The sequence below is a fragment of the Podarcis liolepis genome (genome assembly GCF_965112155.1).
Source record: "Podarcis liolepis genome assembly, chromosome: 1".
NCBI classification, from domain to species: domain Eukaryota; kingdom Metazoa; phylum Chordata; class Lepidosauria; order Squamata; family Lacertidae; genus Podarcis; species Podarcis liolepis.
The window spans coordinates 106,614,394-106,641,646 of record NC_139554.1 but is presented as its reverse complement, the minus strand read 5'-3'; the positions used below and the strand labels follow the sequence as shown (position 1 = coordinate 106,641,646).

At 39.6% G+C, this 27,253-nt stretch overlaps 1 protein-coding gene across 4 annotated transcripts in view; it reads left to right on the top strand.

The window, feature by feature from the left end:
- RBMS1 (RNA binding motif single stranded interacting protein 1) overlaps positions 1-27,253 on the top strand; it is a 113,903-nt gene that overhangs the window by 68,396 nt on the left and 18,254 nt on the right. For all 4 annotated transcript variants that reach the window (XM_083494902.1, XM_083494901.1, XM_083494899.1 and 1 more), the window contains exons 3-6: positions 11,294-11,352; positions 14,772-14,863; positions 23,105-23,262; positions 24,810-24,889. In XM_083494902.1, the coding sequence (XP_083351028.1) occupies positions 11,294-11,352; positions 14,772-14,863; positions 23,105-23,262; positions 24,810-24,889 (389 nt within the window). The remainder of the gene's footprint in view (positions 1-11,293; positions 11,353-14,771; positions 14,864-23,104; positions 23,263-24,809; positions 24,890-27,253) is intronic.

Here is a 27,253-nt window from a genome sequence, read left to right as displayed (position 1 = left end):
AACTGAGTAAGTAACCCTAATCATAATGATCACCATTGCCAATCTTGCTACTGCTCTTAATGGATTGGTGTAGTAATCTTACAGTTAAGCCTCATAATGCTGCACCTTTAGTGGCATGGCACCCACCTCTTCTTACTCACGAAGTATGCACATGTCTCTGAACTGGCAAGATCCTCATTCTATCAGAAGAACACAGGGAAGAAAGTTTTCAGTGTTGCGTTTTATGCACAAATGCATTGTTTGTCCCCACTAGCACAGATATTTGCTTCAACATCATCTTCTCACTGCACCATGTCTCCCATTGGCTGTCCTTAAAAAAAGGAGGACATGGATGCAGTTGGGAATTAATCTCTTTTGTCTCCTCCCTCCAAACAACAGCCACTGATGGGCAAGGCTGCGGATCTATGACTCTTCTCCTTGCTGGATCTTGGATTACTGAAGGGCCACAAAGAGATGGGTGTGCAGCAGTGAATCAGTCACACTTTCTTACTTTCCGGGTGGCAAAAAAAAGATACTAGTTAGAAAGTGAGGTACCTCAGCTGATTAGCAGATCTGTGTGCACTTATCCTGTTCTCTGGTCTGGGAAATGGAGATATAGAAAGATCCTTCCCTTTGTGCCTAAGTTAATTTTCTTAATGCACTGTTGTAGTTGTTGTTTAGTTGTTTAGTCGTGTCCGACTCTTTGTGACCCCATGGACCAGAGCACGCCAGGCACTTCTGTCTTCCACTGTCTCCCACAGTTTAGTCAAATTCATGCTGGTAGCTTCAAGAACACTGTCCAACCATCTCATCCTCTGTCGTCCCCTTCTCCTTGTGCCCCCCATCTTTCCCAACATCAGGGTCTTTTCCAGGGAGCCTTCTCTTCTCATGAGGTGGCCAAAGTATTGAAGCCTCAGCTTCAGGATCTGTCCTTCCAGTGAGCACTCAGGGCTGATTTCCTTAAGAATGGATAGGTTTGATCTTCTTGCAGTCCATGGGACTCTCAAGAGTCTCTTCCAGCATAAGAAATAATAAAATCTTTCTGCATTAATATCAGAACATGTTACCTGGCATACTCTTTGCCATTCATTAACATGCCTTGTGCATCAAAAGGGAAAAGTGCAAACTGCTATGTTGTAGGAACATAGGAAGAAGCTGCCTTACAGAGAATGCATCCAAGTGCCTTATACTACTAGAGCCATCTAGCTCAGTGTTGTCTACAGCAACAGGCAGCTGCTCTGCAGCATTTGAGACAAGAGATTTCCACAGTCCCAGAGATGCCAAGGATTGAATCTGGGACTTTGAATCTGTGCTTTGCTGCTAAGCCACACTCTTTAAGTAATGCATGTTTGCATCATTTTATTTTTTAAAAAATATCCTACACAGCAGGAGTCGCTTACATGGCACTTTCCAGATCTTGTTGGACTGCAGCTCTCATCAGGTGGTCGGGGATAATGGGACCCAAGAGCATAATGGCTATGCTTGCTGAACAAAGATGCTAAGCAATGTTGTAGGAATGAGACTCCACTGTTTGATGGCCTTTCAACATTAACTATTTCAGAAACCTAACCATTGATTAAGTCTTTATTTAAATTATTCCAGTACTTTTAATTTTATCATTCTTATTAAGCATCTTTAATGCCTTCAGTTTAATAATAACAATAATTCCCCCCCCCCCAATTTAATGACAGCTCTTTCTAATTCTGGAATCAGAGGAGGAAATGGTGATCTTTTTTAATTCAAATAACCCAAGGAATGAATTCCTTTGTGGTGTAAATTGTTACCACTTGGCAAAGATCCTGTTTTGATCTTGATTAATGTATTTAAATATAGTCTTATTCAGTGTTGCAGCTAATATTGAAGTGCTTGCTTTGAAGTCTTGGCTGAGTGATTATACTGGGCAGTAAGATTCAAGAGAGAAGCAACCTCTTGTTGTTCTTTCCTCTGAAATTACTTCAGCCTTTTCCCAGTAGGGTGCTCCTAACTGGGCTTATCCATTAAGCTTGTTTGTTTGTTGCTTCATTTGATATGTTATGGTTAAGCATCAACCCCAGAAGTCCCTGGTTAAAACAACTTCAGGGATCACTCCAATTCTGAGAAAAGTAATGCTTCCTATTAGGCCTGGTGGGAGAAGGGGAGGCTAGCACCAGATAGTCTTAAATGGATATGGTGTTAGACCTGGGGTGACCAACCTGGGAAGACTCACCTCTGAGATGAGGAAGCCAAAATAAGTATAAAGCCAGATGGGAGCACAATAGCTTTTTGCTCTGAAGATAAACCTATTCCTTCCCTCTTTCATCAGGGAGTTGGGGTTGGCAGGTACATTAAACCTTGCTATTTTCTGAGGCCAAGCTTACTGTTCAGTTCAGTATTGGTGCAGGCTTGGGAATTCCCCTTGCAGAAAGGAAGCACACTCCACACATCAGGGTGGGGAACTGTGACCCTCCATATATTTATTGGATTGCAATTCCCATCATCCTTGACCATTACTTTTGCGGACTAGGATTGATGGGAGTTGGGGGTCCAACACTTTCTGTAGGGGGGCATAGGCTCCCCACACCTGCTATATACATATTAATAGATATATGTAACCTTTGGTTATCTTGTCCTGGTGATCTACTGTTCTTTACTTTTTAATACCTTCTGGTGGGGCAGGCAGAATACTGGGATTCTAATAACTTAGCCTTTTAAGAGGGGAATGACATACAGGTGTACCTTGGGTTACAGACGCTTCAGGTTACAGATGCTTCAGATTACAGACTCCGCTAACCCAGAAATAGTACCTCGGGTTAAGAACTTTGCTTCAGGAAGAGAACAGAAATTGCATGGCGGCAGCAGGAGGCCCCATTAGCTAAAGTGGTGCTTCAGGTTAAGAACAGTTTCAGGTTAAGAACGGACCTCCAGAACATATTAAGTTCTTAACCCAAGGTACCACTGTACTTTAAAAGGATAGTCACCTAGGTGTGTTCAGGCACTTCTGTGTTCTCCCTCGTGGTTTCCCTCATGTTTTATGCTAGCCTTAGTTTCTCCTGTTGAATCAGAGGTACTCTCCAAGTTTGAAGAAGGACCATAAGTCTGTGGTACAACAACCACTTGCAGAAGGCTCCATGATCAATCCCTGGCATCTCTAAGGTATGGCTGGGAATGTCCCCTGGAGAGCCAGTCTCAACCAGTATAGACTGTGCTGACCTAGATGGACTCAATGGTTTGACTGGGTATAAGGCAGCTTCCTATGTTCCTCCAACCAGTCAGCTGCACAGCATTGGGTGGGGGGTGCTACTAGAAAGAAAGGCAGAGCTTGGCTTAGTAGTTACTGTTACTTGATTGGAATATGTGTAAATAATGTTAAAGACAACTCATTAGTGTGCAGTTAGATTTTAAGAGAAAAATGAAGCTATGAAAAAATAATTACAACTTTGGTTTTTAGACACTGTATCTTTTCTATTTGCTCAGTTTGTATTGTGTGTGTAATGTTAGTATGATCAATTTCAAAGGTGGAATATTTTCCTATGGAAAACTACAGTAATGGAAAAGTTTCCACCATATATAATGGATTTCAGACCATTGTTTTGGAGGGTAATTGACTTAATTTACAATAGTTAAGTAGAAGAGCATAGGAATATAAGGGCATCAATTACTCTTCTGTCCCAATTAAGCCTATTCATGTTCTTTCTTGTATGTTTCAAGACCAATAGTAATGAGAGGTAGAAGAATAGCACGTGTGTTGCTCTCAGATGAGATGATCCCAGTCTCCTATACATGGTTAGACAACAAGAACATTGCACCATCACCAGGCCAAAGTAATCAAATTTTGAGATTAGTGATTCCTACACTCTCCTCTTGCTAAATCACAAAAAGCAAACTATGAATTTTGCTTGTATGAATGCCACATTAATTTTTCACAATTCACTGTTCAGTGTAATTGGCCCTCTTTAGTTGTGTGTATATTATTGATCTTGCTTTGCCTATTCATTACTAGAGATCATTGGTCAGTAAAGGGTTGTCTGCAAGCTTGGATCATATTTATTTTGTTGGATTTTTCATTTGTTTGTGTTCTGCACATTACTGTGAAACACAGTAAATTCTTGATTAGCTTAACCTTTTGGCCTTGCTTTACAAAGAAAACAAAATTATTTCTGTTCCCACAGGAAGTGTGTGTGTGCTTGTTCTTGGTGTATACATGGCAATGTTCCCATGGCTTGTGGCATCCCACAGTTGGACAGAGGTCTTTCCTATCACCTGTTACCTGAGCCTGACAACCAGTGCTATTTTTCTAGAAAAAGAGGTGTCAGAACTCACCATGAACGTCTCTCTTGTTCTCTTATAATGGCAATGATGCCCACCTGAGAGGTGCCAGAACTCAGTTCTGGCGAGTTCCCTGCTTATAACTCTAAATGCTGGGGATTCAACTTGGGATGTTCTTCTTGTAGAGCATGCACCGAGCCACTGAGCCATAGTTGCTCCCACTTTGTGATCTGTTTGAGTGTTGCAGAACAGAGCCAGTTACTATTTTCCTTCTACTCATAGTCCTTTGGATCCAGCCCGTATCACATGTTTTCATGGAAGACAATATTCTTAAAATAATTAAAGGATGCTTTGATCTGTCTTGCCAGGCTCTGTCTTCTGTCTGGTGGAAACTTTCACATTGAAACTTCTGTAACTAAAACTGTTGCTTTCCTCTCTGTAAACCAGTAACAGATCTTATAGTCATGATTAGGAAATGCACTTTGATGTGTTTATTCAAAATGTCCTAGAGATGACACAGCCATAATACACTTAATTCCCGGTTCTTCTATTAGTATACCAAAATGCACTCCCCATATTGAAACAACCAAAAAAATCCCTGTTCAAGGCGAAAATAATGTGTGGGTTATTGCACTTCCAGTTGGATTTTGGACTACACAGGCTGGTACCCAGTCTCTACAAACAGGAGGAAAGAAACATTTCCTGACTTCTAAAGCATTTCCCTCCTTTCCTCTTGTTTGCATAGCCTTCATTTCATTTCCTATGCCAAAATTATTGCACAGCTGAACTTTTCCATAGCAAGCTTTGCATACACAAGACAATTTAAATGTCATGGGTTGGATCCAAAGATGGGTTAGCAAAAGAAATCTGGCACTGACACAAATTGTTATGAAACAACCAGCAAAAGGCATTGGCTGCATTCACACATCACAGTAAGCTTTAAACCATGATTGGCAAGCCAAATTTTGTTCTTTGATCAAGGTTTGTTTAAATTTAGACATACTGCTAAGCCAGACTTTGTTTCCTTTGCAAGCTAATAGGAAGGACCAAAGTGGATACAATTCACTTGTATGCACTACTTCATGGTGTATGACTTCACATGATGTGCAAACATGGCCATTGGGTGACACAGTTCAAGAGAATTCATTCTTCTAAATTATAAATCTTAATATGGCTGATTTTGGTTTTTTGTTGAGTATTTTGTGTTTTTGTGTTGTGAACCGCTCTGTGGTCTTCGGATGAAGGGCTGTATACACATTTAATAACTGAATTAAATTATTATTATGCATAAGTACTTCATAGAAAACAACCATGAACTTTAATTTTCTTTGAAACCATGAAGCATAAAGTTAGATTTACCTGGTCCCTGAAGGGTCAATCTTCATACCAACAGGGAAGCACAGTTAAAAACATTTTTTTAAAGGATATAATTAATTTTATGTTGTGAAAATAATCGGGGCCCCTTTAAGTCTTTGAACAAAGTCATCTCACAGGTACATGCAAATAATAATAGTAATAGTAATAGTAATAGTAATAGTAATAGTAATAATAATTTATTTATACCCCGCCCATCTGGCTGGGCTTCCCCAGCCACTCTGGGCGGCTTCCCAAAAAATATTAAAATACTGTAATACGTCAAAACACTCCAGAATAAAATTCTACTTTGCTTTTGAAGTTCTACTAATGCTGCTGGCCACCAGGTGATGTGGACATTCCTATCACAGTGGGATGCACATCTCGCTGTATCCCTTCCCTCTAGCACTACATAGCCTCTTGGGAAAACACATGCAGGACCATGCTTTGACACTGATGTTAGTACTTTGAACGAGACTGAACTTCTGCCTTCTGCTCCTCCTCTCATGCTTCCAGAATGCTTTGTTCACTTTCCCTAAAGGAATAGCATCCCCATTATCCATAGTTATAGGCCTAGTCCATTTCTCTGTCCTAAATTATCCATCTTTGGGGAAATTGCATCTTTGTCATTTATACACATATATGCACATATTTCATAATAATGAATTGGCACTCTCATTGGAATGCCATTTGCTCAGTGCTATCCATAATCTTATAATTAACTCGTAAAATTCTATCCTTATCTTCTCCTGATTGTTTGTTGCAAACCTTCTTTCCTGTGCACCTCTTTGGTTAATTAATCCTTTGCAGCCCAGTTTTAACATGTTTTAATAACCATTCCTGAATTGTGGTTGATTGGGAATGTTTCCAATGTCTTGCCCATAATTGTCTTAACAGAAATCAGTGAGTTTCGTGAACAGTTTCATAGGGCTTGGGAAATCTGTCTTTGTCACATTAAATGATATCAGTAGGATATGAACCAAATGTGAGAGATGCTATCTTGAGATATGGCGCAGTATTTGTTGCTCATACACCTGAGCCTGTTGGCATCCCCATCAGATATGAAGATGATCTGCTCCAGATGTCTTACATTCTAGCATTTGAATTGAATGATTGAGGATAATCCTATTAAGTTGCACTGGTGTTCTAAGAGCCACCGAAGCAACAGTTTATACTGTTTTTGCAGACTTAATGGCGTTGTCTTAATAGAATGAAATATGGGGAGCCATGTTTGTTCCTTAATGGGAATTCCAAGATCCCATTCTCTTTGAATTAATGCTGATTTTGATTAAGAGTACCAATTAACAGTGAAGTAAGTGGGGTTTATTCCCACATAAGAGTGCACAGAGTGTGACTCTCCTCTGCCTTTTCCTGAAGGGGGAGGACATACTTATGAAAGGTCATTGAAACTGGTGAAGGTAATTGCGAATGACAGACTTAGAAAATGTAGTTTGAAAGTGAATAGAATAAATTGAACACTGCATAAACAAAATATGTCCATTTTAGCACATGCGGCTGATAGCAAAAAAGTGAAGAGTGAGAGTTGAGTCTTTAGAGTTGTCTACATTTCTTACGTGTTCCTTGAAATACTTTGTGCAACAGACCAGCTTCTGCATGTGCTGCAGTGCTTAGAGCTTGTTGTTTTGTAGCTCAGATGAAATTCTTGCTTGAGCTATCAAGTTCACTGGATGGCTTTGGATAAATTGCAGTGACTCAACCTACTTGCCTCATAGGGTAGTTGCTGTGGTTAACAAGAGAGAACCCCAACTACATCACATGGAACTTCTTAGAAGAAAGGTTGGGTGATAATGTGCCATAGTATTCCAGCCACATGCTACATACACCTGACTTGACAAAATGTTTCCCTTGGAGGATTTGGGCATGAGTTATTGAAGTCTGCATTTGTTGTTCTTGACTTGTCTAGATATTTCCATTGTAAAAGGAATAGTGCAGGGATGTGGCTTCCCATTCACTTTTTTTTTCAAGTGAAGAGAAACTGGTTTGACTTGTATTTCTTGTGTGATGAACACATTCCAAGACACTATGCTTATTAAAGTATTTAATTTAAAGTAAAGTACCTTGAGTGATGTTACTTAAAAGTGATCTGGACTTGAACAGAGCAGAAAGAGTTGCATATGCTGCTCTTCTATTGTGTTACATGCAGTAGAATGTTTACTTACATATACAGCCTTCCCTTCCCCTTTTTTATTGAAAGGGTTGTAGAATGTGAAACAATCCATAAAGATTTATAGAGGAAAAAATATAGAATTATGAAGCTCAAGAAGAGGTGTGAAAATGTTAGCTATAGGGGAATAAATGAAAGAACAGATAGAGAATGCATACGTAATAAATCCTTATTTACATTATATATGCACACACACTAGGGCTGTGCGATAAATCACCATATTGTTGAATACCGGTATTGAAATAACATTGTGATAAGTGTTTTGACAAGGCAATATAGCTGTGAACAAAAGGTGGAGACCTGTCAGCTTCCCAGGGGGTAGCTCAGCTGAACAGATAGTTTACAGATAATTTGCAGATAATATTCAGGCACCATGTCTCCTGCTTTGGTTGCTCTCTCCCTCCTCCCTTCCTAACTGGAAGTGGGGCTTCCGCAGCTTCTGATTGGCTGCAGAAGCCGCAATTTGGTTTTCGAACATTTTGGAAGTTGAGTAGGCTTCCGGAACGGATTCCATTCAACTTCCAAGGTAAGATTGTAATCATCGTTGACTGTTAAGGATCCACATCACCGTAAAATATTTCATGATGATGATTTTATTTTATTTTTTGTATTTGTATAAAGCTGCTTCAAGACTGTATGTGCCCAGTTAAATAAAAGTATTGCTGTGATGATTGGGAATGTGGTTTGTATAATAATCTTTAATAGACGTAGATCATGTTGTTTTCCTTCCAACTTATTTTTTAGAAAATAACTGAAGAGAGAGGTGGGATGTAATCATGCTTGTTTATGGTAGCAGGGAGCTCATGAAAAATACTAGAGGTTGGAGGAAATTCCAAGTGTCTAGGAGCGGGAAAACAAAATTCATGGATCTTCTGCTCTTCTCAAAACCAGCACATTCTGTGCAGAGAAGATAGATAGTGATAGAATCTTCCAAAGAAATTGGCTATTCATTTTTTGAGAACATATGTAAAACCATCTGTGAAAAAAAGATGCTGGCCATATATTTGATTTGATTTATTGTATAGGTTTGTGGAGTTTCAACAAAGCCATTTTTAAATATACTTAAAACATTACTTCTGAGCGACATTGAACAATCAGATTCCTCTGGTCTGCACCAGTTCTAGGTCAGCCTCTAGGCACCAGCCATGGTTGGAGGCAGAAATGCTTCTGAAAATGGGTTGCTGGAAACCAAAGGGAGGGGAGAGAGTTCTCTCCTGCTCGAATCCTGCTTGCAAGTTTCCAACATGCATCTGTTTGGTTGCTGTACAAACAGCATACAGGACTAGATGGGCCATTGGCTTGATCCAGCAGGGCTTTTCTTAGGTGAGATAATGTTAGCAGAAATGAGAGGTGGTAGCTGATGATGTGGACATGACATTACCAGTTGGTGACTTGAGCAGTGGTGGAGGGCAGATAGGTCACCATGGTGCAGGCACACAGCTGCTTATTGGCCAGCAACATCCCATGTGGGCATGGAACTATGACATGATGCCCAGGTCCATGTGGGGTATATTGAGCTAGTCAGCAGCTGCTGCTGACCTGGCACCTCTTGCCTCCAGTCCCCCACCCATCAAAAAGGGCACAATGTCCTCTTAGGAATGTGTGCTGCTACTTTGAAGATTTTTTTTTAAAGCAAGAAGTATGTGTACGTCCAGGGACGCGGGTGGCGCTGTGGGTTAAACCACAGAGCCTAGGAGGTCGGCGGTTCGAATCCCCACGACGGGGTGAGCTCCCATTGCTCGGTCCCTGCTCTTGCCAACCTAGTAGTTCGAAAGCACGTCAAAGTGCAAGTAGATAAATACTTCCTGCTCGGGTGGGAAGGTAAACCGCGTTTCCATGCACTGCTCTGGTTCGCCAGAAGCGGCTTATTCATGCTGGCCACATGACCCAGAAACTGCACACCGCCTCCCTTGGCCTATAAAGCGAGATGAGCGCTGCAAACCCAAGAGTCGATCACGACTGGATCTAATGGTCAGGGGTCCCTTTACCTTTATGTGTAAGTCCAAAAAGTGTTTCAGAATAATCCATCTCCTCCCTAGTTCATCATCTCCAGATATATATGCGCAAAATGGTGCCATAAAAATAGGTTACAGTTGCCATAATGGAATGTCTAGGCGCCGTTTTTGTTTGTTTTGATTTTGCAGTGGACTTTATTATTATTATTATTATTATTATTATTATTATTATTATTCATTTCTGTACTGCTTTATATTTTAAAGAACAAATCTCAAAGCAGTTTACAGCACATTAAAACATGAAATAGAACAATCCAGAATAAAACCCTCTTTTTTATGGCAATGAATGCTTTATGTCTGCTTGGCACTGTGGAGACTGTGTATTCCAATTATTATGTATTCCAAAATACATAATAATTTGTTTTAATGAAATTAAATTCCTTTAGTTAAGGAATTTTAAATTGTAAGTACTGTATTGTATAAATGAACTGTACTTTTACTTTCCAAACATGATAATGTTATGACAAACCAAGTGGCTTTTGATCTGTAAATGGTGTTAAAAATGTATATTTTCCTATTTTCTCTAAGATTTCCATTCCTTCCCCCCACAAACAAATTTTCTATAAATTTTATACATCTGCACCTAGCATCTGAAAGGAAACTACCACCCCTGTATTACTGGCCTTTATCACCCTTGGAAAACTTGAAAGTGGGTATTATTATGCCACTAGATAAAATATTTTTTAAAAAAGTTTATTAGCTTGTAGCCCTGAAAACACAAGTTTGTGTTGCAGGAATGCAATGGAGGAGTTCTTACTGTGAGTTCATATTTTTAGTCTGCATATTCCTTGATAAATAAATTTATCAGGAAATAAAGGACAATTTTATGCTGTGTTGTATAACTGTACCTTATTGCAGTGTACTATAAACCTAAAGTGCAGCTTTCATGCAACAGCCACATGAAACACATGTCTTAAAGCGCATAAAACTCAGCAGGCTTCACTCTGATCAGAGCCCAGATCTAATTGATGGAACATAAGAAGGACTTTTCCTTCTATCAAGTTGGACCATTTTTCCATCTAGCTACATAATGTCTATACCAGGGGTAGACATTCCCTCTAAATGTTGTGGACCATACCATCTCTCTACTACTCTCAAGTATCAATTCTGAAAAATGGGAACAAAAAATCCAAAATAAAATGCTTTGGAGTGCCACAGATTAAATTTAAGGACAAAGGATGGAATCCAGCTGTTCTGGCCCACAATTCAGTATTACATAATATAAAGGAGTCGAAGCATGCAGTTCCCCCACCTTCTGTTTAATAGAAAGTAGGCACAGTGGGTGCCACTATTGCTGGTCTGATGCAAAGCCCTGTTGTGTGTACTCAGGTCACTGCAGCCATGGGTAGGATTGGGTTGTTGGGCAGTACATTTTTCCTTTTTGGAGGTTAAAGCAATTGAGTAAATGTATTTTCACAAGTGCAGGGTTGCACAGTAGTACTGCAGTTTCATTCTTAGTACTGGAATTTTGTAAGTGTAACTTCTGCTTTCTTCCTTTTATGAAAAAACATTTTAGATATGGGAAAATTGTGTCTACGAAAGCTATTTTGGATAAAACGACAAACAAATGCAAAGGTATGTTCCTTGTTAATTCTTTTTTAATTTTTGATTTAATATCCTTTAAAATTTGCTTTAAACACACACACACACACAAATGGTCTTGCCATGCATTACTCTGGAGCATTTGTTCCCTAGTAGGTCTGGAATGTACCCAGCCCTACAAACAGGGTGCCAAAACTTCAGATGACTTCAGTCAAATTTAACATGCATGGCACTGTTTGCCATTTAGCCTCAGCTTCAAAGAAGAAAGGGAGGTTTGAAATGCTTCCACCCCCCCTTAGCCTGCCGAGATGAGAACTCTTTACAAAGGACCATTTGACGGCAGAAAGTATCTGAAAAGATTACATATTGTGTAAACTGGCTTTATTAATTAGAACGAAGTAGTGTTAAGCAGTTCTTAATTGCATGTTCCAATCCTCTAATTGTATTTGTGTTCTGTTTCTTTTTGAATATAATGGAGCAGGGGGGGGAGGGTTTCATTTTCACTGACATAATTATAGCTGGGGGGAAACAATAAACTTCTTTCTGAGACACCGGGTGCATTAATTTAGTTTGGTGACCTTCAGTGTAATTATGATTAGATCATTTCCTAACAGAATGAGTGGTGGGTGGAACGTAATGGCAAACACTGACATATCAGGTTGCAGCCCCTCTTTCCAAAAGGGGAGGAACACCACTCTTAAGCACAGGAAAGCATCTGCCAACTTAGCAAGGCTAATATTGACTCCCTCCACATTAGGGACAAAGTTGACAAGCAAGAACAAAGAAAGTGAAAGCTCATCATTAACCGAACCCAAACATTTTACTCAAAGGCTGGTGGTAAAAAGCCAGTTATTTCAGAACACATACAGAGAATTTTAATCTCAAAAGAGATCCTATTAATTGGATTTGTCCACATTATTTTCATGCTGATGCTAAACTTAATGCTCAGATGTAGCCAGTGTTTGAAAACAGGAATTACTTAAACTAAATTAGGCTGCAGTCCTATACCCATTTGTGGGAGTGTCCCACTTGGGACTTCACCTGAATAAACATGTATAGGATTGCAGTGTTAGGATGACAAAGTACTTTTTCTGTGGTGGCCCCCAGCCTGTGGAATGACCTTCCCACCTACATACAGCAGGCAACTGTAGTGAGCTTCTACTTACTCAAGCTTCCGCAGGCCTATGATACTAGTCAAATGAGTCGGGCAGCCATTCCTCATTTCATGTGAGGGGTCTCTTCCCAGGAGGTTGTGGGGACCATCCAGAACAGTGTGGAAGATGAGTGCAGAAGGAAGGTAGAATCTGCACAAGCCGTCTCGCTTGCTCTTTCATTAACAAAGGCATGTGCTAGAACAAAGACTCTTCTGCGAATGGAAAGACTCCATTTGCAGAAGGCCACTATAGTCGTACCTAGGAAGTCGGACGGAATCCGTTCGACTTCCGAAATGTTTGGAAACCAAAGCACAGCCCCGTTGGACGTTCAGCTTCTGAAAATAGTTCGCAAACAGGAACAGTCACTTCCTGGTTTGTGGCATTTGGCAGCCAAAATGTTCAAGAACTAAGCTGTTCGAAAACCATATATATATATATATATATATATATATATATATATATATATACTAAATATTGGGGGTATCCAATGAAGTAGCTCTATAAGCACAAGGACTTTTGACTGCACAGTGAAAATTCACCTCCCACTCTTATCCCTGTGCACTCCCTGAATCTGTTCTGGGACTTCCCGCAATGCTCCAGAACAAAGTTGGGAATGTCACCCTAGGTGAAGATATGGAGGGAAAGTTCCATTGAACAAATGGAAATCTTTGCACTAATAGAACTACTTTGTTGGATACTATCTACTGTGATTTTTAAAAAATATCAAAGTAAAGCTTTGCATTTCCTTAAATGTCATATTCAAGGCATATAAAAAGGGCTTTGTTGACTTTCTCCCTTTTAATCAAATACTTAATTTCAAACATTTCTGATAGTTGGGGAAATGCACTACAGTAAAAAACAATACAATGCACAATAAAATTAAAATCCAAACACAATCTATATTCCAAATAAATTAAAACTTGTAACAATGGGCATCAAGGGCCAACAAAGGCGAAAGTAAATAAAAACGTATTCAGCAACTGAACTAGCATTGGCATATGCCTTATTGCTCAGGGAAGGTTATGGGTGCTGCCACCAAAAAGACTGCTTAATCTCCTCTGTTTTACCACCATGACCACCATCAATAAAGAATATATAAGAAGTTGCAAAACAGTCTCTTTAATTTAGTATATGGGTGCACTCCCAGTTGCCATCTAATCCTTGACTGGGTTTAATAAAGATTTCCAGATTCCTATCTAGGATGACTGCGATGAGAGTGTCCACCCAAGGAGACAGCATGCATTCCTCCTTTTAATTTAACTGCATGAAGTGAAAATCTGCTGGTCTGCACAAAGCACTAGAAACCATGAGCAAGCTTTAATTGAGCTCAGACACATCCTCTTCTTCACATCTTCCTGCATAGCTGCATCTTCCTAATTTACTTTTAGTTTCAAAGAATATCCACTTCGTATTACACCCTGGTTTACAACAACCAATGATTAGTTGCTAAATAAGCCAACTTCAAGCCATGGTTTATGAAGCTGGCTTGTTGTAACAGCCTGTTGCTTGTTTTAAACCAGGATTCTTGGTTCATGCATGTTGCTCACCCATGGTTCTTTCAAACTAGTCTTGGCCATGGGGTGATGGGGAGAATGCAGGCCCTACTCTTTGCTGAATCTCTCAGAAGCTTGCCAACATAATAAGCACTGAACCATGGCATGGTGCAAGTATGAACCAGCCCAAGAATAACATGTTGTTGTTTGTTTTTTAAAAAAATCTGGATAAGCAGGTTGTTGTATTTAGTGATATTGCAGTCATATTTCAGTGCAGATAAGGGTTAGCAACAAATACGGGCTAAATACATTTGGCCATTCTCTTCACGATGAGATATCACCATTCATGGATGAATGCCCATTGTATATTCAGTAGATGTACAAATAATGCGCATATACAATTTTTGTAAAAGGCTACAAGTGATAGCCTTATATATGGCACTGAACAAGGAATCATTATAGGCAGTAAATGGAGCATGTGCCAATAAAAAACCAAATCCAAACAAACGTCTCAGATATTTGTTTTTTGCGATATGAAATGTTTCAAACTAAGACAACAACTCTTTTCTATAGAATTGTGCAGTAGTAACGGTTAAAGAAAAAAAGCCTTTTGGAAGATCCGGAAAACAATGCAGAGTGTGCTTTCATAGACACTATTTCCTCATCCTCGTTTTTCAGGGGATGGTTATGAGGATGAAATAAAACATGCATGTTATAAGCCATTGCCCTTAAGCTTTCAGATGAAATAAAAAGTGAACACTTCAGCTTTTCTTACCCATAAATAAATAAATGTTTTAAATTCCAGGTTATGGTTTTGTAGACTTTGACAGTCCAGCCGCAGCTCAGAAAGCAGTATCCGCTCTGAAGGCCACTGGAGTCCAAGCACAGATGGCAAAGGTAAGATAAATGCATTTGGACCACTCGGAGAGTAACCTCAGAAACCTGTGTCCTCCAGTTATTTTCGGACATTTTAACTCCCATCATCCCTCACTGCTGACCATATTGGCTGGGGATAAGAAAAGAGTTATAGTCCAGCAACACCTGGGGAGCCACATATTCTTCACCCCTGCTCTACACTCTGGTGTTAGTGAATCCTTCCTGGCATGAAATCAATGCTTTCTCATCAATGCCTTCTCATAATGGACCTTCTCATGTGTACTTGAAGTCCTCCATCATTTTAAAGAACAAAACATGCTCATGGGGCAAGGTCTTAAACCATCACCTAGGATGACTTTTGACAGTACTACTCCTGGGGTAGTTAGATTTTGTTACCATAAATCTATAGTGATGACAATTTGTCACTTGAAGAGAAACTAAATACTTTACTCAGGAAGTAGTCACCACTTTTGGCTACCTTACAGAGCATGCCTGGAATCTTTCCCTCTAATTCCAGTCTCCAGGCATGAGTGTTGTTGATTAATGTAGCCAAAACAGCACAACAACGCAGAGAAAGGAGGTTATCAGTAGAGAAGGGGAAACCCCAAGGTTTGCAACAACAAACCTTTAGGAAGAAAAGTAAGGGAAGAAGCACATGGAACTTGGACTAGGAAAATGGCTTACTTTGGAGTTGGAGGAAGCCAAATGTCAGGCATGGTTCACTCACTAAAAAATAAATTGCGGTATTTTTGTCAGGTTCTGCTGATCTAGAATCAGCTATTTCAGCCACCAAAAGAAACGTAATCTGATAAAACTCAAGTCAGCCTGGGTAATGCTACAAATGTTCCCATTTTACAAAGGCCAAAGGTTGCCAACAGAATGCATATAAATTAGGAGAAAGAGCACTCTTGTGGAAAGAACTGAACAGCGGGGGGCGGGAATAAACTTTATTCAGAATCTGAACTTCATTAAATAGAAAATCCCTGCCATTTCCTGGAAAATTTTGTATTGGTTATAGCAGCAAAACACTTTATTTTTCTAAAGCATATTCCCCTACTTCCAATGGTAATTCAGTGCTTACCTCTCTGCAGTAACGGCATATGAAATGAAAGAAGTAGAAAATGACTGAAGAGTGTGAATCTTTGCAGAGTTAGAACAGAGCAGTTCGAATAGTCTTTATTTGTATGTCAAACTTTCATAAGACCAGCAAGTGGGAGCCATTGGTGTGCTGGGTGCTCTTGTTGTTATCCAACTACAAGTCAGTCAAAATATAATTACAACAAAAGAGATACATTAATGATAGAGATATAATGATAGAGATATAAAGGTAACAGAACTCTCTGGGATGCGTGGTCATCAGCTGCCAACACATTTTAATTGCAAATCTATTCCAACAATACTGTTTACCTAAACAGAATATATATAATTTCTTAAGTGACTTGCAACATCCTGAAAAGTATGTACTCCTGTACTCTGGTGCACTAATATATTATAGACATACCCCACTTTTCCACAAGGTTAGTTAACTTTATTGTATTTACTATTTCCCATGTTTTGATCCTCCAATCTTTTGCTGTCTGGATCCTTATCTTTGTCCACTTGTGACAGATTATAATACAGGCAGCTGTCAATAATGGGAACTATTGTAAACTATGAGTGATGCAGGTCTTCTGCACATACGTATATTGCAATCATTCTTTAAAGTCTATCCTTCCAAGTTTGAAAACATAGTACTTTCTAAAATATTCAAGTGACTAATTAATGTGAGAGCCCCTCAGAATGATTAAATATGAAACAAATCTGGCACACCTTTCTTGTCCGTTCTGCTTCTTCTTGAGTAATGTATAAACCAGGGTGGCTTTTTTCAGTTTAGGCAATATTTTTCCAAATTCTCCACTGAGGAACAGTGGAGCTAATAACCTGAAATGTCCTTGGATTGGTTCCAGGACAGCAAAATGAAAACCATATGTCTATTACTTAATGCACATTTTATCACATGCATGCACACTTGCTCTTACTAGATGACTTTCTTGCATTATGGCTGTTCTGTGGGTCTCTGTGTTAATGGTGGTGTCATAATATTTAATATCTAGGCACGTGACGGGTGAGAGGAACACACAAAACAAAAACTGGAAATAGTGCACATTTGTCTCCAATGTTAATGAGCCCTCTTTGTGTGAATTTGGGTGGTGATGCTTTTAAATGCAGCAATGTGTTTATGGTTATGCTCTTAAATTTCAAACGGAAGTTGGAAATACAAGAGGATAGAAATCTGAAAAGGCAACAGTGCTCTGAACTATGTGTATGTGCTGATGGGGTCCACTTATAAAACTCAAAAGGCAATGTGACTATAATTTCATCACCCTTATTACATATGATGAGTGATAAGCATCTAATTCCATAGTATTTGGAATGAGCAGAGTTTCAGTCAGCAAAGGGGAGAGAAAGGGAAATATATTTCACATGTGAATAGCAGAGTTGGCTAACTAGAGATGTCATCCTGGTTCAGGCATGCAGAGACCACATTTTCTAGATTATATGGTGGCCTGGACCTTGTCTGATGGAGAGGATAAACCTGTGTGTGGTTTGAACCATTGCAGACAGAAGCTTACAAGGTTCAATGTTCCTTTGCTTGTTTATTTTGAAAATCTCACACAGAAAGCTAGCATGTCACAGAGAACACGAGCCTAGAACCTGTACATCTAGTTTGCTGTAGGCTGAGCACTATGTTTACTAACCTGCATCAAGAAGGAAATGTAGTTTTAGCCCATATGTAAGCTTAATTTTTTGTGTAATGCAAGGGACCATTATTTACCGTTATGTTGGCTGGTTAAAGGGGTTAGGGCTATAAAGTTAGGCAACTGACAATATTGTTATATAAATGACAGGGTTCAGGAAATGACATCTTAATGTGTTTGCTCTTCAACAAAAGGTTTCCTATTTTGAATAAGGGCTATTGATGCTGTGCAATACAGTAATTTTATTAAAACAGAAGTTATGTGATCACTTAGTGCACAGAAGGGTATGGTTTCTGTTATGTTTTATCCCCCCCCTTTGTTACATATAAAGCAATGGTTATGTAGTACTAATACTATTCTATTATGCCAACCCTGCTACCACCACCCAAACATACTCTAAACACCTCCAGTTCTCACTCCAACTACCACCCAGTCTGAAACTCAACTTAATCTCTGAACAGTCTCACACTAGTGTTGAGGCTCCCTCTCAAACTCTTATTCAGTCACCACTCACTTCCAGCATTCCAAGAACTCTCTCCTTCTCCCAGCCTAACACATACCTTAATTTAAATACCATAATTACCTACACATTTACCTTAATTACTCTAATATCATGACATACACACACAATTATATTTACTTAAACACCAGAACATCACCGTAGACAGTAGAGTGAGATGTCTTTTACAACATACTTACTCTGGACCACTGCTTGGTCTCTTGGATTCCTGTTACATGAACTCAAGTGTACTTCTTAAGTTTATTGTGTTAATTTGCCTACTCCACCTAATTTCCATGAGCTCAATGCAATGTTAAAATAAGGTCTGAACACCTATACATGCCTACAGTATATGTCCATTGATTTAATTAATTGAGAGTTCCTCTTACAAAATGAAAACTATTTATTTTTATTTTTTCCCCCATGAATACTTTTGGCTTTTTTGTGGTCCTCTCAAATAAGGTTAGTGGAATACACGTGGAGCTTCTAAAAGGTCTCATTGCATTGTTTTCTTAACAAAGCCCTGAACATCTTCATACAAAGGGTTGTCCTCTTATCCAAAAGGCACTTAGGAATGTCTCCATTCTCATGAATTGAAAAGAAACGCTGTTTCAGATTTGCTCAGCTATGTTCTTGTACCATAGTCTGGCGAAAAATAAAGGCCCCTTTCAGCCATGCTGCTTGTCTTGTTTGAATGCCACTATAATCAGGAAGCAGATACTGTCTTTTGTGTTCATACATAGATTTAAGACCAGTATGAATGGCACACCATTTTTCTCTTTCAGTGAAGCTTTCTAGTAGCAGTGCTGAAAGTTCCGTGATGGAATTGAATCGAGGAATCTTGTGCTAAGCTCTATGAGGTTAAGACTTCTCTTCCGGCACTATCTGCCCTGTGAGGAGAAAGAAGAGGCTAGGGAGGCAGGCACAGACAACATTTAGGGCCTGCTCCAGTGGGACTGTCCCCTCCCATCGGGCTAACTTTGTTTTAGTCCTTTAGAATCATAAGCTGCCTTGGGTGCCCACACAGAAAGGCATATATGAATGCAGTGAATGAATGAATGAATGAATGAATGAATGAATGAATGAATGAATGAAGTACTAGATTGTGATTGTCAGCACTGAGTTGAAAGCTGAGGAATAATTTGGTCATACTTGCACTAATGTGCAAAAGACTCCCATATTATTGTGGGTTGCTACACACGTTTCCTCCAACAATACTTAGATCATTTGGGGGATAGGGGCGCAATCTTTCCTCAGGTGGCAAGTTGTTGAAAGAGTTACATGAGCATCATTTCACTTCACTACCTATGTATATCCCTTGTTGGGAAGCAAGTAACATACTGAACCATGATATACATGGCACTTTCTCCCCTGCCATTGCAATGGAATCAAGTTCTATGAACCAGAAAGGATTATCAATCATGCTTACTGAAAATGTTGCCATACAACGTTACCTTTGCTTCCGTTGGCATTTTTTATATTTGACTAGATAATGCAAGGTGTGTTTCTTGTTTTTGGTTTTTGGTTTTTATTTTCCCCTTTCTCTTAACTGGTTTAAAGCTGCAGTTCTATACCCACTTACTGGGAAGTGATCCCCATGGAACATAATGGCTCTGTGTTCCCTGTCTCTCTCTCTAGCTTTCAAAGAGAGCTGGATAAATACATATGGTGGTCCCCATGTGTTGGGATATTGTTTTGGTGCTCCCAGCATACTGAGAGCTTCTACTAACATGGTCTTTTAAGGAAATCTGCTATAAGCCCCACTAATCTTTTGGAACTTCCTGAGGGTCACAGCCTTTCTGCAGAGCAAAGAGAATGCAAAGCTGCTTGCAAGTATATTAAAACATAACAAAAGTTGTTAGAGCAATGGTTAATTTTTAAAATATTAAGCGGGAGGAGGGGGACACCTATATGACAGCAGCCAGATTGGATTGGTTCCAGCCTTGCTTACAGCAGACCTACTGAAATCAGTAAGTTAGTTGTGGCTAATATAAGACCCATCAATTTCAATTGCTTTATTCTAAGCATGACAATTTATCAGCAGAAGCTATGATAGGAGGCTACATAGCCAATGTTCCCAGACAGAGAATTACATAATGTAGACTCCATGATAACTAGAAAAAAAGGCCCAGCTTTATATTACAACTTGGCTCTACAAATTTGGGAACATGAATGAAGGATTCAGCCACAGACCTCAAAGGCCATGGAGGTATATCCACGGTGGCTGCAATTCATCCATAAAAATTTCTATAACATATGAATTTTGTTGCAATTATGATGTTTTCTGCCTCTGCTGATCTTTTCCCCTATTTTGTGCACCTATTGCACAATAGAGGCAATTCAAGGCACCATTCCAAACTAAATAAATACAACCACTTTTTTTTTAAAAGAGGCTTAGTATTTCAACTTGTTTGGGAGGGGGGAACTTCTAATTATAGAGATTGTGATTTCAAGGGTGAGCTCTGTGTTCTAAGCGGTCTTGGAGCACAATTATTTCAACTTCATGCTTCATGTACTTTTTAAAAGGAAAAACAGGATGTGCGTGAAGACAAAAACCATATGATTAAACAATTAACCGTGCTGTTAGCATTACAACAGCATTCATTGTAACAAAGTACCTTTAAATAGTTCCTTGAGATCAATGAACAAAAACAATAACCATGCTAATTTATTTTATTTTATTTTATTTTTAGAGAGAGGACCCTGATAATTAGCTTACTAATGTAGACTTGGGAGTTCTTTTTTACTGATGCATTTTTGTGGCTGTTCCAGACCAGAAATAAAGCCATATATGGATGCCTAGTTCAACCCATTTGCTGAATGGGTCGGAGCAGTAACTGACAGCACTGCAGCTGAAGCTGAATAGTTTTACATTTAACTGTGGGTGCATCTTCAGTGATACACATGAGCACTGCTTCCATGGGAAGGCAGGCCAGCTAGGATCGAATTGGCAAAAGGGTCTTCCATACAGTCACATGTTTTCTGAATGGCTGTCTGTTAGCCGTGACCCTTTGCAATGGAAGAGAAAACAGATGTTTTATCATGCTGCCAAGTTGTTGGGGCTCCCCCCCCCCTTGCATGTTAGGAACAGTTCTACACACAGGGAGTTTTTGTTAATTAGTTTCAGATGATGAGTGGGAGTTTTACACCATGCAGGACCTCCAGTTACTGCTCTTCTATCCAACACCCCACCCCCATCTGCCACCCCTGCCCTGCTCAAGTCGATGCTCACGGCTGGCTGTCCCCATTTCTTAATAAATGCTGAAGATAGCTTTATGCTTATTAGATACTTAATCCCTTGAGTGCCTAAGGAAGAATAACATGCATACATACAGAAGAACACTAACTTAAAATCAGCCTTGTTTTGATATGCTTGAGGAAAAGCAAATAAGTGAATTCAGCAGACTCGAAAGCTTTTAGTTCTAAGTTACCTTTCCCTCCCTTTTTGTTACCCAACACAGGAGTTCTTCTTTTGCAAGGACCAGTTTACTTCTTGTATTTATTATTCAATGTGGTGCAGTATAAAACATAATAATAAATGCAATAAAACAATGCAATCCCTTCAAAACAGAAACATAGCAGCACATTTTGATACACAATCTCAAAAATCTTTACAGAAACAGCAACAGGACAGCAGTATTATTAAAATATCATAAAACATCCACCATGCAGTGTGGAAGGTGAAATAAAAGCTGGTATCAATTATCTGGGAATGCTTATCAAATAAAAAATAAAAAATAGGTATTTAAAAGGTAACTGAGACAAACCACTGTTGGTGCCTTTTGTATTGCATAAAGTTGGTGCCATCATTGAGAAGCCCACTGCTGTGTTGCTGCCTGATGTATTTTTTGGACAGGCCGAAAAGCATCCTCTACCTAAAAGCGTTGCTGTGTTATTCCTCCTTTCTTTTTACTAGATAGGACCTGCTACAAATTGCTGAGGTGACACATACACTTTCTGAATAATTTTGTATTGTATATTCAGTTTCATTGTCTCGCCTTTGAGAAGCATGTGCTTCTCGTGAGTCTTTGCTATATGGATTCTCAGAGCCTGATCGTGCATGGAAGTTGCCCTCACTTTAAATTTGTTACTGCTTTGTATGAACGCCTTGGGGTGTTTGTACTATTCTCATGTCATCTGTTTATTCATAATCTGCATCTTTATATAATGTTAAGATAGAGCCAACGACTTCTTAGTCTTCCCTGTCAAAGAGAGGATGAGATAGTGTATATAAATATGGAAGGCAGCTTCAGGAGGCAGAAAAAGAGCTCCTGGTCACACATGCTCTAATTTATCTCAAGCTCACTCAAACAAGATAGTTAGAGCCAAATACTCCAGTGCAAACATACAGATTCCCTTTCTGTCTACAACTGTCCTCACTAACTTCAGGGGGTTGACTAGGAGTCCTGAGGTGGATTTTTAGAGGGGAAATTGGCAACAGAAAACCTATGGGCAGAAGGGTCTCCTACTTGCACATCAGAATCTTTGAACCCGAGCCATGGTTTTTTGACCAACTCTGAGCAAAGCCACTTTATTCTGCAGAACTTTTGAAATAGGCCTTGTGATCTGTTGTGGACTTTCATGTGAATCGTCTTAGCTAACTGATTAAAATGGGGACATTTTTTTCAGGGATGCAGGATCCAGCATGGCAAAAGCCCTTCCATTGTGCAGCAAATACATTCCTTTTTATCTATTTATTTTCCCATGAATGTAATTCTAGAGACGATAATGGCTTATGTTGTCAGAAGAAGGAAGAGCTTATTCTGTGAATGGTAGTAACGATGAATAGATGTAATCATACATTTTGGCCACAGCCGTTTCTCTAGTTTCATTGATCTCCTAGGGAAGTCTTGAGAGACTGCTATTCAGTGACTTCAAAATTACACATTTAGCTACGACTGCTGTTGGTACCACTTTATTGTGGAGACTTTCACAGCAACGTAAGTCTCATGGGTACAATTCTATGTACAAAATTTCCAATATTCATCTGAAAAGTAATATTATTATTTTTATTGCTTTTTTCAGCAACAAGAGCAGGATCCAACTAATCTATATATTTCCAATTTGCCACTTTCAATGGATGAACAAGAGCTGGAGAATATGCTGAAACCTTTTGGGCAAGTTATCTCTACAAGAATACTTCGTGATTCCAATGGCACAAGTCGTGGGGTTGGCTTTGCAAGGTACGATGGTAGCTGTCTTTTATATCACTTCATGAATAGTATCTTCAGAACAATTATAGTTAAAGTAAAATGGAGGTGCTTAGCAATGGAAAACAGTATCTTACCATGACAAGAAACTCAAAACAAAGATGGTAGGACTGATCATTTAACCAAAATATTAATGGGTCAATTAATATTCAAGGATGCATGGCATGCACCTATTAGTACTGTAATAGAGAGTTGTGCAAATGTCAAATATTGGCATTAACAGCTTTTTATTAATGTACCAGCCACAAAAGTGTATGTTTAAAGGTGGGTGTGGTTAAAGAACATAAGATGTTATAGTCTAAATCAGCATGGCAGCTGGGGCTGATGGGAATTATAGTCCAAAACTGCTGAAGGGCACCAGGTTTGGAAAGGCTGGTCTTAGAGGAATGGGTGTGGGGCCTCGACTTTTGAAGAAAAAGGGGCTTTCGCACCACCTTTGCTTTAAGGTGCAATTTGAATTTTATTGCTCTCTTGCAGCTAAAAGATGGGACATGACTGACACAAGGGCAATATTGACTTATTAGACAATATTAAACTGCAATCAAACAAGTTGTTAGTTGCCTTCTATTCCAATCCTAATATTGCTGCCTTATTCTTTGCATGTTTTTAATTGGCTCAGTTATTTTAAGGGTTCTTACACAATGAGTACTCAGAAATAATTACCCAGTATTGCCATATCCATACAAAGGTAATATACTAAGTTGAATTTGATTAGTAATTACACACAAGAAACCTGTTAAACTAAATAAGGAAAACTGTATTCATACCCAAGACAAGTTGAATTTCCTTTTTAGATAGTTCCAATGTGCAATGAGAAAAACACTGCCATTTGAATGTTTACTTTCAGTCTTTAATAGTGGAACGATGATGGGGGGGGGGAAGCATAAATCTTGCTCCAAATTTATTTTTTCAAAACACACAATTAAAGCATCCTTCTCACACACACATACAAAAATGTGCAAGCACTGCATAGAGCTTGTAGGGGGAGCCGGGGAGAGACAGTGAGATAGACAGATATGGACAAAGACATAATTCCAAACCATAGGAAGCTTCTTTATAATGAGTCAGATCACTGGTCCATCCATCTCAATATTGACCAATAGCATCTCTCAAGGAGATTTTCCAGCCATAAATTCTGGGAAGTGAACCAGGAACACACTACATTCAAAGCATGTGTTCTACCACTGAGCTATGGCCTCTCTCCCTGGTTTGGCACTACAGGATTCATCTTGGGTTCATCTACTAAGATTCACTGCCTCCCTTTTTGTCAGAAAACTGCAGTTGGCCCACTTTGCATGTTCTGGCAAACAATGGCCAGCAAGCCATGAGGAAAGACATCACAGTGCACAAAGGGATGAAGGGAGTGCACAAGTCATATGTTTATCCACATACTGCCCAAGCCTTGTTTTGTCATTACGACTGGACTGGGCTGGAGGCTTTGTCATTGTGACCTAATAAGAAAGCAAAACATGTGCAAGTCAATATTACACAGTTATCTCCTATTTTTGTCTTTTACACAGGATGGAATCGACAGAAAAATGTGAAGCAGTAATTGCTCATTTTAATGGGAAATTTATTAAAACACCCCCAGGAGTTTCAGGTAGGTCTAAGTATTCTTCTGAAAATGTTACAATCTAATGATTCCTGTAACTAGATTGTGCAAGCTGCACCTGCATAACACCACCTCTAAAGGGAGGGTGAAGAGCACTGCAATAACCCTGTTACATACTGTCTGGAGCCCTGAGGAAGGACACTCTGTGCTGTTCAGGCCCTTGGGGGGTTGAGGAAGAAATTTCAGGAATGCCGAAACATCTCTTCTTTCTTACCTTTCCCTTGAGTCCTTCCCTGTGGGCTAGTAGGTTTGTAGACCCAATACGAATTCACACACCTTTACTTGAACATCCAAATCATCATTCCCAGAATGTATTCATGAGGGCACATGCAACTTGTGAACTGAGCAAGTGAGCATAGTTGGTGGTATTTCTGTGATCACAGCAGCATTTTCTTTACATTATAGATCTTTGCATATAATAGGAGAAGCTCTGAGAATACTGTAACTCTGACAAGGGAAGGCAGCTCTCTGAATTTGTATTACACAGCTCCAGTCTGCTGCTGAGTATAGGCAGAGAGATTAAGGGTGCTGTTGACTCCAGTGATCCAACTACTGTGCTTGTAGTCAAGCATTATGCCATTTTCTGGAAAACCATGTGAGTCTGGACGCTGAAGACCCTGAATATAGGCCATTGCTACTCTGAGCATTGTAACATTCTGCTGCTTTACAAGGATTGCTCTGAAGCTTCGGGCACAGGTCCTCCCAACAGCTGTAAATAGTTCTAGATAAGGTGTGCAGGGAAGGGAACAAATAAGGCTTATTTAATTAGTCCCCTTTTTCCTGTGGCTTTGCGAGTTTGTTCAATAGCACTGAAGGTGAATGAATCTTGATGAGAAAACCTGATACCCAAATACCAGATGAAGATGATAATTTTAGATCCCCCCCCTCTTCCTGTCTAAATTAACTTGCATCTTTCTAGTGCAAAAAAAATTGCAAGGAAACAAAAAAAAAGGTCCATGAGGCATTCTCCTAATGCAGCGTAATTTATTCACTTGCTGCTGTGAGACTCCCAACCCATCTTATGATGGAAAGCTGTCAGCTCATGATAATTGATTGCACTTCTTACTATGGGCTCTTTTGAAGCCAAGAGTTGACACCCTTTTACTATCAGCCTCTGCCAGGGAGTAGCAGATTATTGCTGGATAGGACTAGATTAATATGACCAGAAAGACAGAAGACAATAACAGAGTGAGAGAGGAAATTTACTATACAATAAATAGTGCTTTTCTTTGACTTTCCGGGGGTAGTAAAATTGTATCCTATAAGAAAGAAGAGACATAGTAGCATGCATGGCAGAATTCAGGTGAAGAAAGAAATCAAAGGTAGGGTATTCATATTTATTTATTTTTCTTACATTTATATCCTGTCTTTGTTTCATCATGGAGCCCAAGGCTGCATACATGTGATTCCCTGGTGATTGTTCATCCAGGCAATGGTCATCCTCAGACCGGCTGAACTTCAGCAAGGTTGTGACCTCATGTACCTTCAGACTATATCCCATGTTTTGGTTCTCTCCCTCTCCCTCTCCCTCTCCCTCTCCCTCTCTCTGGTGTGGGTGGTAGCCACACATTCTTCAAAATGGGATTTCAGTGTAGAATTTCCCAGGATGCCCCCAGTGCAAACAAAGAGAAAGATAATATACTTCCTTTTCCCATGTTACTGCAAACACCTGTTGTTTAGGTAACTGGGCTGACTTAGCAACCAGCCACTTTTGAGCAGCCTGACTCTGACCAGCAGAATACACAGTTTGATGGGACAAGGTAAATTAACCTTTGCTGTGCCATACTCCTATCATTACTAAGAAACTCTCAGTTCTCATGTTACAGGAACTAACCTTTAACAGACTCCATAGCAGCTACTGCCTTTATAGGCCATTTGGGTGGAGCTATACAAATAGCAGCAGACTTAGTGACAAATCTGGGTTGAGGTTAGTATCACTATTAGGAGGGACATGGCTAATTCTTCAAAGCACTGAAGGTACCGAGGATTGAACCTGGGACTTCCGTGCAGGCAAAGCAAATGCTCTACCACTGAACTATAGCACCTTCCCAGATGTTATAGAATTTGCAGCATAATTTTGAATGGTTGGTTATTTGTGGTTGACTTAGCTCTTGCAGGTGATCCCATATGGAGGCCTACAGGATCTCCCTTCTCAGAGCAGGTTGTCAAAGCCATTTTCCACTACACCACATTCCTTTCCTCATAATTACATGTGCATGTGCACACATATGCCTTCAGCTGACCTTGTTATGTTACTGGAGCCCTATGTGTGTCTTCAGTCATCTGTCTCATTGGACCTTCACTTTGTTTCTTGGCTTTGTGAGAGAGGGCAGGCACTGCTTCACTCCCAAG